The sequence below is a fragment of the Eschrichtius robustus genome, chromosome 18 (assembly GCF_028021215.1).
Source record: "Eschrichtius robustus isolate mEscRob2 chromosome 18, mEscRob2.pri, whole genome shotgun sequence".
In the NCBI taxonomy this organism is placed as follows: domain Eukaryota; kingdom Metazoa; phylum Chordata; class Mammalia; order Artiodactyla; family Eschrichtiidae; genus Eschrichtius; species Eschrichtius robustus.
In genome coordinates, this window is record NC_090841.1 from 78,059,182 (window position 1) to 78,079,313 (window position 20,132).

Here is a 20,132-nt window from a genome sequence, read left to right on the forward strand (position 1 = left end):
AACAACTTTATTATTTTATATTTTTGAAAGAGTACCCTTTACTCACATTCTAACTAGCAATCATAATTAACAATTAATCATCAATGTTTATTATCTTTACTAGTTTTCATTTCCTGGATTATTTTGCCTTATTTTATTCCTTTTCTGATTTCTTCAGATAAGCATTTGATTCCTTTGAATATCATATGTTTTGATCATAGCTTTGTTTTCAATGCCATAATTTTATTAATGAGTATTGCCTTTGCTGTTTTAGTATATAAATTGCTTTCCTTCTCCTTGCTTTCTGGGTAGTTTCTAACTTCAGTTTTCCATACCTTTTTGCTTCACAGTTTGTGAATGTATTGTTACATTTTCAAGTAAACAACTCTCTGACCTTTCGTAATGATTTCTACTTTTATTAACTACAACCAATGAATGTGATATTTCAGTTATCTGTTGCTAAGTAACAAACCACCCTAACTTAGTGGCTTATAAAAGTGATGATTTGTTACTTTTGTGATTCTGTGGGCTTCCCCCACCTCAGTTCTCTCTTGTGGCTGCAGGTCCCTGGCAGCCTGGCTGGGCTGGAATGTTCGAGATGACCTCACTCACACATGTGGCAGCAGATGCTGGCTCTTGGCTGGGCAGTTTGGTGCCTCTTCATGTGTCTTCTCATTCCCCAGTAGAGGTGAGATTGACTTTCTTACACGGTGGTCTCAGGGAAGCAGTCCAAGAGAGTGGAAGCTGGAACTCAGTCATATCTGCCATATCCTACTGGTCAAAGCAACTCACAAGCTCAGCTCAGATTCAGGGGCAAGAAATTAGAGAACCTTTTGACAGAATACAGAGTCACTTTGCAAATGGGTTTCCTCCAGAGGGTTTGTTCTCACAGTCTTTGCAAACTATCCATCACAGCAGCCTGTAAAAAACTCTTTTTTTGAGTCATTAGTTAAATTTTGTAAGTGTTCCTTGTACATTTGGGGAAAAAAATCTCTTTTTACTAGACATGAGTAAGCATCACCCTCTTTTTTGAATATCCTTATGCTAAATAATATAATAAATAATATAACATCAGTAATCGTAAAGTTAAAACCAAAGGAGAAACAACGGGAAATACCTAGAAAAAACACTAGTTGTAGGAGACTTTAGCTGATCTCCATTAGTCTGTGACAGACCATATTAAAAAAAAAAAAAAGATATTGAAGATTTAAATAATAAAATTAATAAGATTGTACCTTATTTTCAAGTGCCTGTGTTATATTCACACAAATGACAGTATTATTAATCTACAGAGAAACTCTAACTAAATTTTGTAAATAGAAATAGTAAAAGAAAATTATAATGCAATGAGTAGAAATTAGTAAGACAATGGAAAAAATGCTTGAAAAATTAAAACAAATTAATAAATACCTCTTAAAATGACTTTTTGAGTCAAAGTAGGAATCCAAACCAAATTGTCAGATTTTCTTTAAAATATTAATGATAAAAACGTTGCTTATCAAATAGGATTTAATTTCACTCAGCAATGCTCATAGGAAATTTAATAGACTATATATTGAGATCAAATAAAAAAGGAAATGAATGTTTAAGCATTCCACTGAAGAAGTTAGAACAAAGAACAACAAAATAAACTTAAGACAAGTAGAATGAGGCAAATCACAAAGATAATAAGTAAAACCATCTGTTGATTACTTAAACAACAATAACAAAACAAACAAGTTTTGGCTATCCTCCCATGAAATAAAGGGAGAAATCACAAGTAGACAATTTTTGAAAAAGAGAGAGAGCCACAGATTGAAATTGAAATGGAAAACCAGAGAAGAAACTATTTTGCATAAATCTATCAAATGAAATTTGAAATTGTTCAAAATGGATGATCTCATACAATAGAATTTAAGCTCCATGAAGCAGGAGTTTTCAATTTTTCTTTCTTTCTAGTACCTAGAACATTAATGAAGAACTAAATGTTGACTGCCCTTCATCTGGCAACCACCTTCCCTGCTTTATTATTTCATTTTCCTTGTACACAATATAGAAATGTATGTAAACTCCCATTCCCCCTTATTATTACTGCAAAAATTTGTTCATTTGTTACTTTCTTTTTAGCATCTGTAATAGCTCTAGAAATGTCCCCTTTTTCATTTGTTAGTGCAACTTTGTGCTTTCCTTTTTTTCTTCGATTTGTCTTCCCCCAAATTATTCATTTTGCCATTTCAAATAACCAATTTTCTTTATCCTCTCTATTGCGTGGTCGCTTGCTATCTATTTCATTAACTTCTTCTCTTCTTTTTATATTTCTTTATCTTTAAGCTTAATTTGCTTTTACTTTAATTTTTTTTAGGACCGTGTGAACTATATTCACTTTTTTTATTCTTCTTTTCTAAAATATGCAATTGAAACTGTCATTTACATCATAAAAATAGATTTAAATGCATCTCACAAACTGTGAATGTCCCACACATTTTGCTACTTTCAGGAATTTCATCAGGTCTTGCTTGGGTCTATTTTTCTGAGTTTCCACTTGGTGAGAACTTTCAAACTGCAGTTTGAGGTCCTTCATAGATTAAGAAAGGTATTTTCTTTCTACAAGCTTTTAAATCATTGTCTTTTAATCTATCGCCCACCCCCCTGCCCCTAACATCTCCTGTGTTGTACATGTTAGCTCTCTACTCTGTGTTTTGAGGTTTTACTTCCACTTAAGCCAACAGGCCAGTAATTCAGACCTCAAAAGTGACCATCCTTTCCTTTCTAATTCGTCTATTAAACTGTTTCATTGGAAAATGATGGGGATCTTTTTTAGTTTCTAAGAAAACTTCCTGCAGTTGAATATTCTATTAATTTTTAGAACTCAAATTGTCCATCGCCTCTGTTTTGCATGTTCGCGAGAGGATTCCTGTTTCTCTTTCCTTCTGTGCCTGTTCACCTCTCCTAAGCATCCTATCATCAGTTTTCTTTACTCGCTCAGCTGCTGGGAAACCAAGTCCTCTCCATCCGGATAAGCCAGCCTGGTGCCGGCAGAGAAGCTTGCCGCCTACAGATGAGACATGGGCGTTGGGGAGGCTTTCGTTTCCTCTCACCCCTTACATTGTCCCAGCTCCAGGGACGGGAGGAATACCTCCACTCATCTGGTTCCTCCATGCCCTCTCCAGGTCAAGGACAGCTGGCACACTCATGGGGGGCTGATGGCCCCCACTGCCTGGGCCCACAGATTTCTGCTCTGCCATTTATTCAAAGACCCACTGAGACTCCAGTCCCAGATTCAATACTGTACCTAACCTTGCTTTGGGGGAAGAAGCCTCACATCATTTTTCTTTGTCTAAGACCTGTCAGAGCCCAACATCCAGCTGCCTCTGGGTTCCTCTGTAGTTTGGCTCAAGAAAGACGGATAACTCAGAGCCTGTACGAAGGAGAAGAAAAATGGATTCAGGCTGCATTTTTCTCAGAATACGCTGGGCTTCCTTTGGTTTTTCTTTAATTCGAGGTGATTCCCTCCTTACATGGTGACCCACAATTCTGATTTCCTATTTCCCTTTCTGAAGAGGTGACTGAATTTATTCTGGGTCCACATAGAAAAGACAGATCCCTTCAATACATCTCCACAGAATAACACTTTTAAAGATGTTGTTTTCTTAAGTTTCCTGATTCTACTAAATAATTGAAGTTATCAAAAAGTAACTTTATAGTAGAAATGGAAATAAGATTCTTCTTAATGAATGAGCTAGTTTTTCCAGCAGTAAATGCTAGATGGAATATAAAACAAAAATTTCTCTTTACATTGTAATTTTTAACATGAAGACATTTGGAAAAATTCTGGAAGAACATTCGAAACACAGAGTTTTTTGGTTGTAGGAATATAAATATCCTCAAGCTAGCAGAATTAGTTAGGATGTTTTGGGATCCATTAACATCTAATCTTGTCTCGAATTGGCTTAAAGAATAAGGCACAAGTATTACTCAGTGTAAAATATCCCCAAATAGGGAACACGAGGAGCTGATTAATTCAGCAGCACAACAGTGCAGTTAGAGACCCAGGTTTTCTTCCTACCCTCCACCTGTCGGCCTGGACAGCACAGCAGTTGGTGGGTGGCCAGCACAGTTCTGTGTTGTCATATGTCAACATCTGGCAGTGCAGGAAGGATGTCTTTTTCTTGGGTTGCTCTTTAAAGAAGATGAACGCTTTCTCATGAGCCCCCAAAGGGACCGCCCCTCCCATCTGATTGTTAGAAACCTCTCTTACCCGTCCACTCTTAGCAATCAATGCTGATGCGGATGGAATCACCAGGACTGCGTTGCAGGGATTAGAATGGAAGCTTGCAGTGGGTCAGCGTCCCAGCAAAATGGCTATCTAAACAAGATCAGTTTCTGGATTTGGGGCAGGAAAGAGTCTGTTAGGATGGTAAAACAAAATCGGGCACACAGATGTGTCTGACTTCAGAGGCCGTACATCTCACCCCCATCGTTCTACTTCTCACATTTAATAAGCACAATTTCAAATAGGATTAAAATTAAAATATAAAATTGAAATTGAAATTGAAAAATGTTTGCAAACTCTGCTTTACTCGTTTTTAAAGACAGAGAGAATTTCGTAAGTAATGTTCCCTGCATGGATAGAATTAATCCTTTCTCCCAACATTTTTGAGATGGTCAGATCTGACCAGGTGTTATTTGAGTGCCCCTCTGTGTCAGTGTGTATTGTCTGTGTCATGCATGTAAAATAGAAAAATTAGTTGACGTATATGAAATAGATAGATGGTCACATGGACTGCCACATATTCATCTTAATACTCATGAAAATATTCTCGTAAGTATTATAAAGGTAAAGAATAACAAACTAAATTGCACTTTAATTGAAAATAGTATTAAACAGAAATTTCTTAAAAACACACACTTAAACACTCAAGAGAATTAAATCTGAAAGCACTTACACTACACATTGAGGACAATGCACAAATGAAACTGAATTCTTAGCGGATTTTTTTTCCAAAACGGACAAAAATTAAGCTCCAGTAAATACATACACCTCATTTGAATATAACTATTAAGAAATAGAAATCAACATCGCAGGCGCTGACATTATTTTTTGTATAAGAAATGACCCGTGTTGTCTATGTTTAAAATCACACCCTTACTTCCTGGTTCAGTTTCACAGAGCGATTAGCACTTGGCCTTCCAACTCAAGTTTCACTATAATTATAATAGCAACTGACTGCATGTATATATTTCTACAAGAAAACAACATGATTTTTTCTGAAATTAATAATTATTTGCATCAAGCCATCTTCCATGTTCTGAGCACGTGAGGAAGCCAGCTTTACCTAGATCTATTTTTAGGTACATACGCATTTCTAGAAGAGCTGCTATCTCCATGCTTGAGTTGTCCAAATCCTTATGAAAGACACTTTTTTCCTCAAAGAAATGGGTAAAGGATAGATTTCTCAAACCAGCTAATTCTTTATAGGATTGTTAAGCCAGAAGTTTAAAATTAAGCTTTCTGAGTTTTTTTGAGGTTGTCACTACAAGAAGCAAGCAGTCGGAGTGGATGTTTGTTTTATGCTGTGTTTCATCCATCAGACAAACTCCCGACTTCAGTTCTTTTCAAATATACTCTCCCGTGTTCCTGTCTACCCTCTCCTGAATAGATGGGACGGGAAACATGGGACTCACTTTGTTTATTCAGTTTGTTTCAGCTCTGTTGCAGGAGAATGGTTTACACTCCAATTGAGAAAAAGAAGTGGGTGAAAAGGAGCTGAACCACGGAAGAGAACTGTTTCTCAGGTCCAGCCCTGAATAAACGTGAATGTGGTGAGCTAGTCAATGACTATGGACTGCTTGCTATCTGTTGAACAGAATTTCAGTTAAATTATTGTCACACCCTTTCCTTTGCAGGAAACAGATCCTTGATTGATGGAGTAATAACTTCCTTTTGTTCCTCTAATAAGAAATTCGAGAGCACATAAATGCCACTTCGTTTTCTACCTGTCTTCTGAGAAACTGCGTTGTGTGATGGCTGTGGAGGACATCTCCTGGCCATGTCCAGTCTGGGCCAGCTGCCCTGCTGCCTTTGGTCGAGGGGGCACTAGCCCTCCTCTGCTGGGGCTGCCCGCTGGTGGTCCAAGACCAGCTCCTGGTTCCACGCTGGCTGCAGGCAGACTGCTCAGTGGCTCTCCCAGGAGAGCAGCTGAGGGCAAAGGTGATTCCCTAAAGCAAGTTATTCCCTCTCTCTTCAGAACTTTTACAGCAGAACACGGAGCGGAGTGGCCTGCCAGAAGGGGAAGAATGTCCATTCACAGAAAGAAGCGGTGGCTGCAGGTGTCCAGGGTGGAAAAGGGAGTAATTGGTTTCTAGCACCGCCTTGAATTCTTTTATATCTCTCTGTATTTAGGTACTATGAATGCACACACATATAATCTGAGAGAGTTTCAATTACTTTCAGTCAGAAAGTAATCCCCAAACTTGTCCTTTTTGAAAAAATTGAAACGTTATCTAGTATGTTTCACCGTGATTGATCTGGAAACAAGGACTGTCACAAAGGAGTTGCATTACACGAAAGAATCTGCACGCTCACTTATAGAAGACAACTTCCACCTGAGAACAGCTAACTGGGGGGACCACGGGAATCACTAAAACCTTTTTTTAAACAGAAAAAAAATTTTAAGTCGTTTTGAAAGGTCTTGGAACTTGCAGATGCAAAGGAAAAAACAAGAATCCCAAGAGGTAAAAATGAATAAGGCGGATGACATCGCACTTAGTGAGACAAGGATGAAACAGGCGGTCCTGGGAGGGAGCTCAGAGACACCTGGTCAAGGTGACTATGTGCTCTTCTCCAGCAGGTGTGTGCAGCTGTGACCAGGGGACAGGTACAAAGACGTCTATTGCAGCACTGTTTGTAAGAATGAAAAATATTCCATGGACTGAATAAATGAAACACTCCGTTCATAAAATGAATGAATGAAATAGATTCCACATGACGAATGAATGTAATGAATGGAAATGAATGAAAAATGGGAACATCTTAAAGGTAGCTTGTTCTACATTCCTGTAAGTCTCCTTACAGCTCTCAGGGACAGTTATCACCCCATCCAGCAGACGAGGACACTGAATCACAGGCGGGATTGGTGTCCTTACAGCCACGTCACGTCCAACAATAGAGATTTGAAACTATAGTCTGTCTGGGTCGAGTCGGGTCGTCTTGTATACAGGTTAGATTGGGGCAGAGTCAGCCTAATGTGGACGAGCAGATAAGCTGCTTTAGGGAAAGAGCAGTTAATGACGGGACCCAGGCATCTGGAGCTGAGCTAAGACCGATTCTCCCCCAAGTGGTGTCAGACGGAGCAGGGGCTTGCAGCTCCAGAGGTGGGGACGGCAGAGGTGGGACAGCTCCGGGGGACTGGCCATCCTGTGGGTGACTGCCTCTCTAGCAGTGAGTCCCAGGAGGAAGAGGATTGCTTAGGGTCCCTTTCCAAATGCATACACCTGCATATAAAGAATCCCCTGCGTACCTGATCTAAATAGGTCCCCCAAATTTAGGCACATTCTTCTTATTACATTGCTAAGGTGATAGTGGGGAGAGTACTCCCCAGCGGACTTTTATGCCTCGTCTGAGGACATTTCATTTTATTTCCCACTTAGAGACTGTTAATAAATCACTCTCCAGCTGACTACAGTTCAATGCTAGTGTACTTAGCTTATCTGACCTTGGCATCCATTAATTTTATCACACCAGCAGGAACTTATTAATGTTCTTTTCCCCCTTCCCTACAAAGCCACGTGGCCCCAAGTGGACCCAGTTCTCTCCTAATGCCTGAGGGGGAGCTCCTTAAACACCTTTCTATCTTAAAAGTTGTCCGGAGGGTGCTGGTCCAAACCCCCAACTCCTTCCCGTCAGTAGATTTAAGCGGCCCGTTTGTGCATGAGTGTTCTGAGATGCCATTAAAATTCTTACAAAAACTGAAAGTGAAATGAGGAAGACTGATTGAGCAATCACATAGAAGGGCGAATGCCAGGAAGACCTATCGTACAGTAGGGGCAGAGATGCAGCCGGGCAGAGAGAAGAAAATTCAGGAGAACTCTCCGGAGGGCGAGCGCCGGGCTGGGCCATGTAGTCAATGTAGGACATCAACAAACACAGATGACAGGAAATGATACGTTCTCTGTGGTCACTTATTCTAAGGGCCCGAACCTTCAAAGCTCGAGGAGGGAAATGGATGAGTCCACAGGGGAGCAGTCACGCCTTTCTCGCCCTAAGACCAGAGACGAAATGAAACCGAAGGAGACAGTCTCCATCCTCCCCCAGGAGGAAAGCCCCTCTGTGCGCTTCTGCAAAGACGGAAAGCTGCTGGCCGTGACGCTGCTGCTGGCCCTGCTGTCCTGCTGCCTCACGGTGCTGTCCTTCTGCCGCGTGGCCGCCCTGCAAGCGGAGCTGGGAAGGCTCCGGGCGGAGCTGCGGGAGCTGCCCGGCGCCCCCCAGGCGGGAGCCGCAGCCCCCAGGGCCGCCCTGCGGGAGGCTGCGGCCGCCACCTCCGCGCTGCAGGTGAGTCTGCGGCAGCCCCAGCCCCATGCTCCCGCGCCCAGACGCCCTGGCAATAACGGGGGGCTCTTCTCTTGACAGGGGAGCTTGGCGCTACCAGCTCCAGGAGAGAGCAACTCCAGCCAAAGCAGCAGGAGTAAGCGTGGCCTGCCGGATGCAGAAGAAACAGGTATGTTTGGGGCACAGAAGCGGCTAGGAGCCAGGGATCCCAGTTCACAGGTGAGGAGGAGAGGGGAGCCAAACAGGACCTAGGAACTTGGAAACTTACCATGCCAGCCAGGTGTGGCTCCAGGGCCAAGCCAAGCCCTGGCCGACGTCATAGGCCGACAGCACGTTTTGTCCTACAGTGAGCACATTTCGTGGGGAGAGGTATTTATCTGTGCGGCACTTTAGGAAAGGGGCGAGGGGCCCACATTTCCCCTCAAATAGGTAGTTCGCTCCTATGTCAGGAGCATCGTCTGGCAGTGCAGGAGCAAAGCACCACGTGCCAGTGCAGAATGAGCTTTTGTCAGAGGAGGGCAGCCAGACAGCATCTCCTGGGGGGCGTAGCCGCTGTGAAACCACGTGTAGATCAGCCCGGAAGCAGGTGCATGTTTGTGCTTTATTTGGTGTCTTGCTTTTTTAAAAAAGCTTATCGTACACACACACACACACACACACACACACACACACACACACACACAGATTTTAATGCTTTTCTTTAATGTGTGCTTTTCCTGGAGCTCCACACGTTTATAATCTTCTTGTAATAGTTCCTTAGTGATTGCTACCTTTCTTCCAGCTCCACGTGTTCCACAGAATTGTATGGATTCCTGACACCTCAGGTTTGGTGGGGCCTCCCAAGACGTGATTCAGCTCTAGTTCCTTCATTTCAGGGCTGAGAAAGAAGCATTTGCATTGCATTTACTAATATTGCAATTTAACAAATCCTTGGTGCTGTTTCCCTTTTATATTGAAGGAACCTTTTCTTAAGCCCCTAGAATGTGCCAGGCAGGCTTGTACTAGGAGAGGTGTGTCCTTTAGTCTTCACGGTGAGTGTGAGGCAGACCCAACAGGTGTAATTATTTACATGTATTTGTACTTCTGAACAGAAGTGCACGAGAGACAGAATAGGTGTCCTATCACACACACACACACACACACACACACACACACACACAGGATGCTCCTTCTGTAAACTTATTTGTCACTAAATGCCTTATTCGTGGAAAAAATTCTTCCTCGTTTTATACAACCGTAAATTTTGTATCTGGTTATCATATCTTTGTGCCAATTATCAGAAACAATTGGGTTTAAACATTTTAAAACTGGAAAACACTCATATTTTTACTATACTTTAACACATCGATTATTTTCATATTTTGCGTCTTATCATCTATATTTTTTACATAACTGAAAAAATACAGTATATATATACTGTGGTATATTTTTGTATTCACTTATTACACAATAAACGTTTTCCTTGTTTCTAAGTAATTCTCACACATCCATATTTATTTGTTATCATACAATCATTTATCATGATCATTTCCAATTTTTTTGATAGAATGGAACATGCCAAAATTTTTGTGCAGATCTCTTTGTTTCTGAGGAATTGTATGCATATATTGAATATAAATTCCATACATGGAATGTCTGAGCCAAAGAGGATGAACATCTTTAGCACCCTTGCTACCTGTTGCCATACTGTTTTCAAAATGAATTACAAATGTATGCAATCAGAAATGCAGTGTACAAGTTCTCCACATTCTTACAGCATTTTATCTTTAAAAATATATTTTGGCTAGTTTAGTAGTTGTAAAGCAGTGCCTCAAATTTAATTTTTTGCTTGCTTACAAATAAGAATTATCTTCTTTCTGCATATTTTGATAAATTCTAATTTTATCTTCTGCTAATTTTTATTTATGACTTCCCTCATTTGTCCTAATTTTAAAATAATTTTGAATAAACTCTATATTAGGCATATTGTTTATCAAAATTTTGATGTAAATATTTTCACAATATCTTGCAGTTTTTTAAACTTGTACGGAGATTTTGCATCTGTATATTTTAATGTGATACACTTTTTAAATTTTCTGTAATACATCAAAGCTAAAAATATATTTGTTCATAATCTCTTAAGTAGTTTATTCTTTTCTCTGCCATTTTGAATTTTTTTAATTTAGTGTTGTAGTTTGGTATTTAATCCATTAGTCCTGGAGTTTATTTTGGTAGGTCATGTCATACTAACTTCCTTTCTTAGGAACTTCCTTCCTTCCTTCCTTAACTTCCCCTTTCTTCTTTTACTTTTTCCTTCCAAACTGTTGCTAAATATCTCGGCCAAATTCATTAGATGATTCTTTTTAACTCATTTGCATTGGAACGCTTACTATATTATATTAAGTTCCTCATTTATAGTTGAATCTATTTTGAGACTGTTTTTTTTCATTGATTTATTTCCTATTTATCTGTATTAAATATTTTAAGTAATTTTATAATAAAGTGAGCGTCAATGTCTAGTAAGGTGAGGATGCCTCAGTCTTCTTCAACCTTGTCTGCTAGTATTCCCCTGCCTCTAAATATTAATATTAAAAATAAACCCTAACTTTTCCATTCCAAAGAGGAGATAGACTCATTACAGCAGATTTAAGAAGGAAAGAATTGAGTAAGAAATCAATAACTCCCTGAGTCCCACTTGACCAAAATATGTTCTATTAATTTTTTAAAATTTCCTCCCATGTGAATATTTTTTCATATTTGTGTTACTAGGGCATCCAAAAGTTGTATACTGACAAAAATTTTCCCCAAATAATTTGCAATTTTTAGAAAGTTTGGAGAATAGCAGAAAGTTCTAACCAATGAGTCAGAATGCACCCGGTTTCCATAGCCCAGATGTAGTCACTATGGTCATTATCATGGTTTGCCTCAGATTTTTATAAACCCTCATGTAGCATATATATGGTGTTTGTGTGTATATATATATATACACATATATATACACATATATATGTATATATATGTATTGTATATATATATACTGTATAAATATACTTAGTACATATATATCTCTAAATCTCTCTCTGCATATATTTATAACATTCATAGATCCCAGATGAAAGGTGTGAAGACCAGAACCTTAGTGATAGGTAATATCAATTATTCCTGGTCAATGAAATTGGCATGAATGTTGTTTTAGACACTATCCTTTTGTGCAGGGAAAATTTATTTTGTTTAGCCTTACTCCAAAATTAATGCATATATATATATATATATATATATACCAAGAAGGTTGTCTGAAACTCCATGATTTTTGTTTGTTTTCTGTTAAATACAGAATTTTAAATTTCACAATAAGACAGTTTTCCTTACATAGGTTTCACTATTCTTTCATAGTTAAATGAAAAAGGGTTTACTGCTATTAGAAGTCTTAGCATTTTCAAATAGCTTGTTAAACTGCTAAAAAACATAGAATTTTCAGTAAATGATATAGTATTTGATCTCAAGCTTTTTATTTAAGCCACGTCAGTAGTACACTCAGTGGATTTATACTTAACAGAATTATAATATCATTCTAGATTTTTTCTAACATACCCTGCTTTCTGTATATACTCCTCAACATCAGTTTGCCATTATTTTATAACTGTGTCAAAAAGGTTCACTGCTGAATATTGCTAAGTAACATACCAGAATGTTACTCATTCTTATTTTTCTATAAATCCAACCCAAATTTCACCAGGCATCTCAATTTTATTGTGTGGATATTCAGTTTGTAAGTAAATTTCAGTATGTTGTGGGCTAGAAAGTCGAACCTCCCCAGCACACAGCAAGCCCAGTTATTGCGTTGGCATTTGATACTCATCACGTATTACCTAGGAAGGTTGTTTTCTTTTCATTTGTGTATACCCCGTCTGTTCAACTAAAGAGTAGAGACTTCTGTGGTCTGGTCCTATTTCTCCTTTTGTATATTCATCATGACACTTGCACCCTGTAGGTATTCCATGAATATGTGTTCATCAATTTTGGGCTCAATATCAAATAAGATAGAATGATTTGGCATCATTTTTTGGGGGGGAAGGGATTTTCCCATATTTCTTCATTTGTCAGGTTTTGATCAAAGGCCATCTTATGAAATTTTTTTAACTTGACCTTTAAAATAACTAATTAACCAAAGAATCAGCATGATCATGAAGCTAAAGTTGCAGGGGCAGTCTGGAAACCCCTTGCTTCAGACTCTCTTGGTGCACCAGGTAGAGGCACTATTTGGGCTCATTGAAAAGTCATAGAGAAGCTCCCATATTCAGCAGCTTCTTTAACTATAATTTCATGGGTTTTTAGCTTAAGTTTTAAAATTTTAATCGGCATATTATTTACATACAGAAAAGGGCATGTATCTTCAGGACACGAGTCAGTGAAATTCACAAGCTGAACAGCAGTAGATGAAGGGCAGACATCACCATCAGCCTACACACCCATTTAGTATTTCTTGCAGGCCACCCCCGGAGTAAACGCGCTGCTTTTACTTCATTCTAGAATTTGGTGCTGTGGCTCCAGTTTTGTTTTTCTTAATTACGTTGTGTTTCAAATGAAAGTCTTAGTAAGTTTCATGTGTTTCATAAGATAATTTCTGATTACAATATAACAAACAGAAATGTGGGGAAATCCAGGATTAAAATTGCCAAATGGCTTACAATAGCCAAAAATTCACTTTTAAGCCCATAAGTGTATTTGGAGATAGTCCCAATTGAAAAAAAACAAAAACAAAAACACTAAAGTCACATGGCTTTGAAAATATTACGCATGAAAATTTCTTCACAGGTGAAATCATGATGACCCACGTTTTGAACCTGCACTTAATTATAATTCTATTTATCTTAAGAATCTAAAGATAAGCCTCTTCAGAGTCCATCAAGAAAGTGAATTCTTCCAAATGGGTTCCTACTGAGCTAAAACAGTTTATTAATAAAATTAGGTGACCTTTCATTTTTTCCCTTGTTATTCAGTAGGGAATTTAAAAGTTATCAGAAACCCATGTATTTTAGATTATAGAAAGACAAAAATTGTCTTTTATTAATAATGTTTAGTGTATTCATCTCAACTGTAATATTAAAAATAGTGGTGAAAGGGACTTCCCTGGCAGTCCAGGCTTAAGACTCTGTGCTCCCGATGAAGGGGGTGTGGGTTCTATCCCTGGTCAGGGAACTAAGATCCCCCTGCTGCATGGCACAGGCAAAAAGTTAAAAAAAAACCCAAAAAACAAAAAAAGTAATGAAGTGGTGAAAGCATGAGCATTTCAAAGAAATATAAAAACAAGAGCAGAAAAATTTGCCCATATTTTATCTTTCAAATATTTCTTGTAAAATTCTGACCAATCTACTTTATTTTTCTCCATTTTTAAATAAACTTTTTAGTTTGAAATTATTTTAGAATTACAGAAAAGTTGCAATAACAGTGCAGTGAGCTGCCATATACCCCTCATGCCGTTTCCCCTAATGTTAACATCTTATGTTACCATGGTACCTTTGTCACAACTTAGAGACCAACACTGGGATTTAACTGAACTCCCGACTTTATTTGAATTTCAGCAGCTTTTCCGCTAAGGTCTTTTCATGTTCCAGGAGCCATCCAGGACACCAGAATGCATTTAATAGTTTTTAAAAATCCGAGTTTTGAATATAATGCACATAAATTAACACCTAATAGTATAACTAAAGTATTTCTCTGGGGTAAACATTTTTGTTGTTAAACATAAAGATATCAGTACTATTAATATTTTTGAAATATTAGTATTTCTTTCTTGAAATCCATAGTCCATTTCCTTTGCAAGAAAAGATGGGGTGTCTGAGGGGTCTGTAACATCCAGTCTTTGCTTCATTGGCATTTTGGGCTCAGCTGTAACTTACAAGGCTGTAAAGTGAGTGTTAAAAGCATGCAGTGTATAACTCAACCATCCTATTTGGCCCCAGATGAGGCTAACGGCAGCCTCTTACCCAGCAAGGGTGTGTTCCTTCCTAGAACAGAAACAGCTGGCTGCTGTCATGGTGATCTTTGACCAGAATCTTCCCTGAGTGTTATTTTTCTTTTCCCCTGCTTCAAATAACGAGAGCCTTCTTTTCAGTGTTGCAAGAGCTGGATTCTGTTCAATTTCCACAAAAGTATTTAAAATGGAAATAGTGACCTGGTAACCAAACCTTTGAACCCTGTTCTTATCAAGTTTAAAGTTTTGGGAAACAGAAGAGCCAGGAAGCGAATCAACCAGTGCAGCCAGAAGCGATACTGTATCTCTTCCAATCTTCCCTGACCTAGGAGGTCCAAGCACTGTTCTAGTTGTTGCGTATTGATTAGAAAACAAACAGATAAAAGTTTCCCGTGCATTGGAGATTACACTGCAGTGAGGTGGAAAGCCATAGAAAATAATCAATAAACATAATTAATGAGGAAATTATAATACTAGAAAATGTCAAATACATTGCAAAAGTGAAAAATTTAGGGCAGGGTTAAGAGAACCAGCAGAGTTAAGGGTGAAGAAGGGTAAGAGGACATGTCTGTATTTTAAATAGGGAAGCCAGGGTAAGTCTTTCTATCTAATCCCTGAAAGCTCAATAATTCTTTATACTTTCAACATTTAAAAAAATTGCAGACACGCGTAGGTATTTTAAAAATAAATTCATAATGTCGAGGGATGCATTCTCATTAATAGTTCGTAGAAATGGGTGATATTAGTTTTAATGGTTAATTATGCTTTTTATAGGTCAAGTCCTACTTACAGGATCTGCACTGGGCAGCTGCTCTTTTGTTGTGGTGGGATTTTCTTTGACCTAAATAGACATTTCTCCAAAGAAGATACACAGATTGCCAACAAACACATGAAAAGATGCTCAACATCACTAATTATTAGAGAAATGCAAATCAAAACTACAGTGAGGTATCACCTCACACCAGTCAGAATGGCCATCATCAAAAAATCTAGAAACAATAAATGCTGGAGAGGGTGTGGAGAAAAGGGAACCCTCTTGCACTGTTGGTGGGAATGTAAATTGATACAGCCACTATGGAGAACAGTATGGAGGTTCCTGAAAAAACTAAAACTAGAACTACCATATGACCCAGCAATCCCACTACTAGGCATATGCCCTGAGAAAACCATAATTCAAAAAGAGTCATGTACCACAATGTTCACTGCAGCACTTTTTACAATAGCCAGGACATGGAAGCAACCTAAGTGTCCATTGACAGATGAATGGATAAAGAAGATGTGGCACATTTATACAATGGACTATTACTCAGCCATAAAAAGAAACGAAATTGAGTTATTTGTAGTGAGGTGGATGGACCTAGAGTCTGTCATACAGAGTGAAGTCAGTCAGAGAAAAACAAATACTGTATGGTAACACATATATATGGAATCTGAAAAAAAAAAAATGGTTCTGATGAACGGAGGGGCAGGACAGGAATAAAGACGCAGACGTAGAGAATGGACTTGAGGACACGGGGAGGGGGAAGGGTAAGCTGGGACGAAGTGAGAGAGTGACATGGACATACATACACTACCAAATGTAAAATAGATAGCTAGTGGGAAGCAGCCGCATAGCACAGGGAGATCAGCTCAGTGCTTTGTGACCACTGAGAGGAGTGGGATAGGGAGGGTGGGAGGGAGACGCAAGAGGGAGGAGGTATGGGGATATATGTATGCATATAGCTGATTCACTTTGTTATACAGCAGAAACTAACACACCATTGTAAAGCAATTATACTCCAATAAAGATGTTAAAAAAATAAAAATTCCTCAAAGGACATATTAAAAAAAAAAAAAAGTATCCCCATTTCTGAGGAGTTAGAGAAGAAACAGACTTTTCTCAAAATAGAGGAGACACCTACTGTGCAAAGCTCTGAGGTAGGCTCTCCAGAATATACAGAAAGGGGGAGAGAAATGAAATTAGCCGAGTATGGTCCATGTAAAAGCTCTGGGTTAAGCCCTGTGGACCTATGATTATCATTTGCCCTCTTCATAACCCTGCAGTGCTGGCATTATTGTCTGCATTTTAGGTGAGAGAATTGAAGCCCAGGCACAGCCAACCCCTCTTTTCAGAAACCCAGTATTGAGTTGGAGAAATTTTTAAAAACTAATGTAAATCAATTAAAAAATAACAATGTCTTTTGCCTTTACAAAACACATGCAAATTATGACTTCAACTAATTGTCAACACTATGAAATAGATATTGTTTTTTTCATTTTACAGATAAGAAAAAATATTTCAAAATTAAGTGTCAATCTCATGATTAAATAGCTAATCGGTTTAAGAACTAAGGTTGAATTTATTATCTTGACTATAAATTCTGAGTTTTTTTGATCATGTGAGCTATATGTGCTTAACATTCAAATAAAGCACCAGATTTGAGAAAAATTATTGGATCCTGGAGAAGCCTAAATTATTATTAATATTATTACCAGTGAGAAGGATGGCTAGTTATGGAATCATAGAATGTCAGTAGTGGAGATCACAGACTGAAAGATTATCTAGACCATGGTCGAGAAGAGCTGAGCTGGGTTTTAAAGGTTGATAGATGTGGGTAAGAGGAGAGTATATCCAAGGTATGGGAACAGTAATAAAACAGGAAATAGAAAAAATACAAGAGACCTTATTATAGTAAGCGGCCATCTCCTTGGGGATTTTTGCAAATGTTGATTGATTGAAGTTCAGGCTTTCCTCTTCTCCTCTCCATCCCTCTCCCCTGACTGTCCTGTGTCAGGTAGACAAAGAAATGGAAAATAAGTGCTTCCTGGTATCTGCTGACACAAGTTGTGAAGCTACACTTCAGCTCATCTTTTCTCCCTTCTATCTACTACCCTAGAGCTTCTTCTGGCAACTAGAGAGTAAGAAATTCTAGAGAAATAGCACACAACCATTTACTTTAAAAAATATTATAGCGTGCTACAGTTCTGTGGATGACGTTTCAAGAACTTATTGAGATTATTCGTTATGAAGAATGTTTTCCATAAAACCATGGACCCAAAGATTTATTGTTACAGAGTTCAGACATCATGGACATAGGTTTTTTTTTTTTTTAATGGAACCTATTTTCCCTAAAACATTAATTTAATTTGATTTAACATGTATTGTAAATTTGGATGTAAGAATGAGGTTTTTAAGAATTATTTGGAAAGGTTAGATGTTGGTATGATATCTACTTTCTTTTCTAAATTGTTCCACAGACTTTTTTTTTAATGTGCTGTAAATCAGACGCTGCAAATTTGTAAATGATGGCCCTTAATATGAAGTGACTCACAGTCTAGGGATGGAAGCAGTTATAGAAACAATTAGTACATATAGTGAAATGTATTTCAATAGATGTACGTACAAAGTGTAATGGCATCAAATATTTAGCTAGAAGGATCAGGGAAAGATTTGATATGTGGCCTGAGCCCTGAAGCATGAATGAAGTTTCACCAATTGGAAAGGTGAGGAATATTTAGCCGTAGGGAATGGCGGATACAAGGTCCTGGAAACATGAAGCCGACCTCCTGTTCTGAGAAGGCGTGTTTAAGTACAGCGGGGGTGGGAGAGGAGGGTCATGAGGCTGTGCAGGTAGACTTGGATTTTGTGTGCAAAGAAACCCTTTGAAGGAGTTACAAACATGAAAAGGACAAGACAGGATTTGGGTTTAGGAAGATAATTCTGGAGGAAATGCAAGTGATGGACTAGGAATTGTAGAAAATGGAAGAGGCACAACTAGGTAGGCAAAGGTAATTGTGAAGAATGGTGAGGTTAAAGATCTGAATTTAGGCTACGATGCTCCCCATCTTACCATTTCTCCCTCTTTTTCTCCCTCTCTCTCTTTCCCTCTCTCCCTCTCTCTCTCCCTCTCTCTCTCTCTCCCTCTCTCTCTCTCTTTCTCCCTCTCTCTCCCTCCTTCAGCCAAACTTGCCACCGTTCAAAGAAGCCTTCCTCATTGGATCAGATGTCTGGGCACTGTATCTCTCTTACAGTTGCAATTTTAATTCTGCTTTGGTGCTACTGATTCATGCCTGTTCTTCCCACTAGATTGTAAGCTCCATGGGGGTAGGAATTATATCTCCTTTTTTTTGGTATCCCTGAGTGCAACATGTGACACAAATTTAGTGCTCAGTAAAATTGTTGAATGGATGAATGAGAGATGAAATCTTAATTGAACGAAAGTTAAAAGTTCAAACCATTAGAACTTGGTTATTAGTTGAATTTCAAGATTGAGGAGGAAGGAATAAGGCATGTTTATAAAGTTTCTAGTTTGGGCAACTCAGAGGACAGTTATATATCCACTAAGAGAGAAAACAGAGAAGGAGTGAGACGTGAGTGTGTGTGGAGAAGATCAAGAAATAGATTTGAGGCAGATGAAACTTGAGGTATCACTATGGCGTTCAGGTGGGAATGTCCAAGTGGGAGTTGAAAATGTAACAGCCAACTGTGCAATTTATTGCTACCTTTCTCCAGATATTCAGGTGTATTTCTATTTTTGGTTTTACCTTCCTTGACTTCAGACCTGTTTGCACGTTGTGTTATGAAGCTAATGTCCTTCACTGGTAAGTTAGCGATACCCAGTGCCTTCCGAATATGCGTCATTAATAAAGTGAAATATCCTAAAATAATGCAAAGAAGTCATGACCAAAGAAAAAACATCCTGTGGAGATGATGACAACTATAAAATTGGTAATTTTAAGTTAAAATATTTGATCATTTGCAAAATTAAACAACATTAGATGAAGATGGTATTTTTGGTTTTTTTTTTGTCTTTGTTACTTTACTCTTACGAGGCTACCAGAGGGCTGCCATCTTACATATCCTGCCTTACTTTAGCCATAGAACATGATTATATTGTGAGTGGTACATGGCAACTTGCAGTTCATGTCAAGACTCTTTCTGTGCACATATACACATAGAAAATCTTCAATTCAAATATACTTCTTTACTTCTATCAGTTATATTTATTTCTACTTTATCAACTTCATTCCAAGCCCTCCAAAAATTCAGCACCCCTTTCTTACTTCCCCAAGGCCTGCTGCCATCTTTGTGAATTCCCCAGAATTGAAAACCTGCTTTTATTATTAGTTTTTAATTCTCCTTCAAACACATATACTCATTAGTCAGAAACTTTTAAATTTTTTTCACAGTTTGTCTTGGGTGCTCCACTTATATAATTGCATTTTAGACCAAATCACCCACATATTATATTTATTACCAGTCAAGAGCTGAACCTTGGCTTTCATTCTTCCTTTACAGCAATTTGTTCTACACATAGACACATGTATGACCTTTCTCAAGCACAACATGTATCAGGCAAGCCCCTCTCAAGATTAAGAATTCCTAATATTTTTTCTATTTTCTAGTAAGTCAAATACAGACTTCTCAACCTAGCTCCCTAGAAATTCTTTCAAGACTCTCTCAATTCATTGTTTTTGTAAGTTACCAATAAGTAACTTAATAAATGTTGCCAGTTACACAAACTGCTTATCCCTGATCAAATAAAACTTTATAATCCAGTTTCCACCCCTAAAATTTTGTCTTCCCGTTCCAGTAGAAATGTTTATCCTAAAACCATGATTTCTTTGATTTCTTCATAAATCTATGCCCAGCATTAGGTCAATATTTAGAACTTTAAGGGATTTCTCTTAATT

The 20,132-nt window shown here is 38.3% G+C and overlaps 1 protein-coding gene across 4 annotated transcripts in view; it reads left to right on the forward strand.

Annotated features, from left to right (window-relative positions):
• The window catches only part of TNFSF13B (TNF superfamily member 13b), an 84,054-nt gene that overhangs the window by 41,867 nt on the left and 22,055 nt on the right, over positions 1 to 20,132 (forward strand). The window contains exons 2-6 of one of the 4 annotated variants that reach the window (XM_068526823.1): positions 543 to 667; positions 5,667 to 5,781; positions 6,207 to 6,836; positions 8,150 to 8,509; positions 8,588 to 8,675. In XM_068526823.1, the coding sequence (XP_068382924.1) occupies positions 8,180 to 8,509; positions 8,588 to 8,675 (418 nt within the window). In that variant the 5' untranslated portion in view covers positions 543 to 667; positions 5,667 to 5,781; positions 6,207 to 6,836; positions 8,150 to 8,179. Of the gene's footprint in view, positions 1 to 542; positions 668 to 5,666; positions 5,782 to 6,206; positions 8,510 to 8,587; positions 8,676 to 20,132 lie in introns of all 4 variants that reach the window. The other 3 variants (XM_068526821.1, XM_068526822.1, XM_068526820.1) reach the window with 3 other exon arrangements.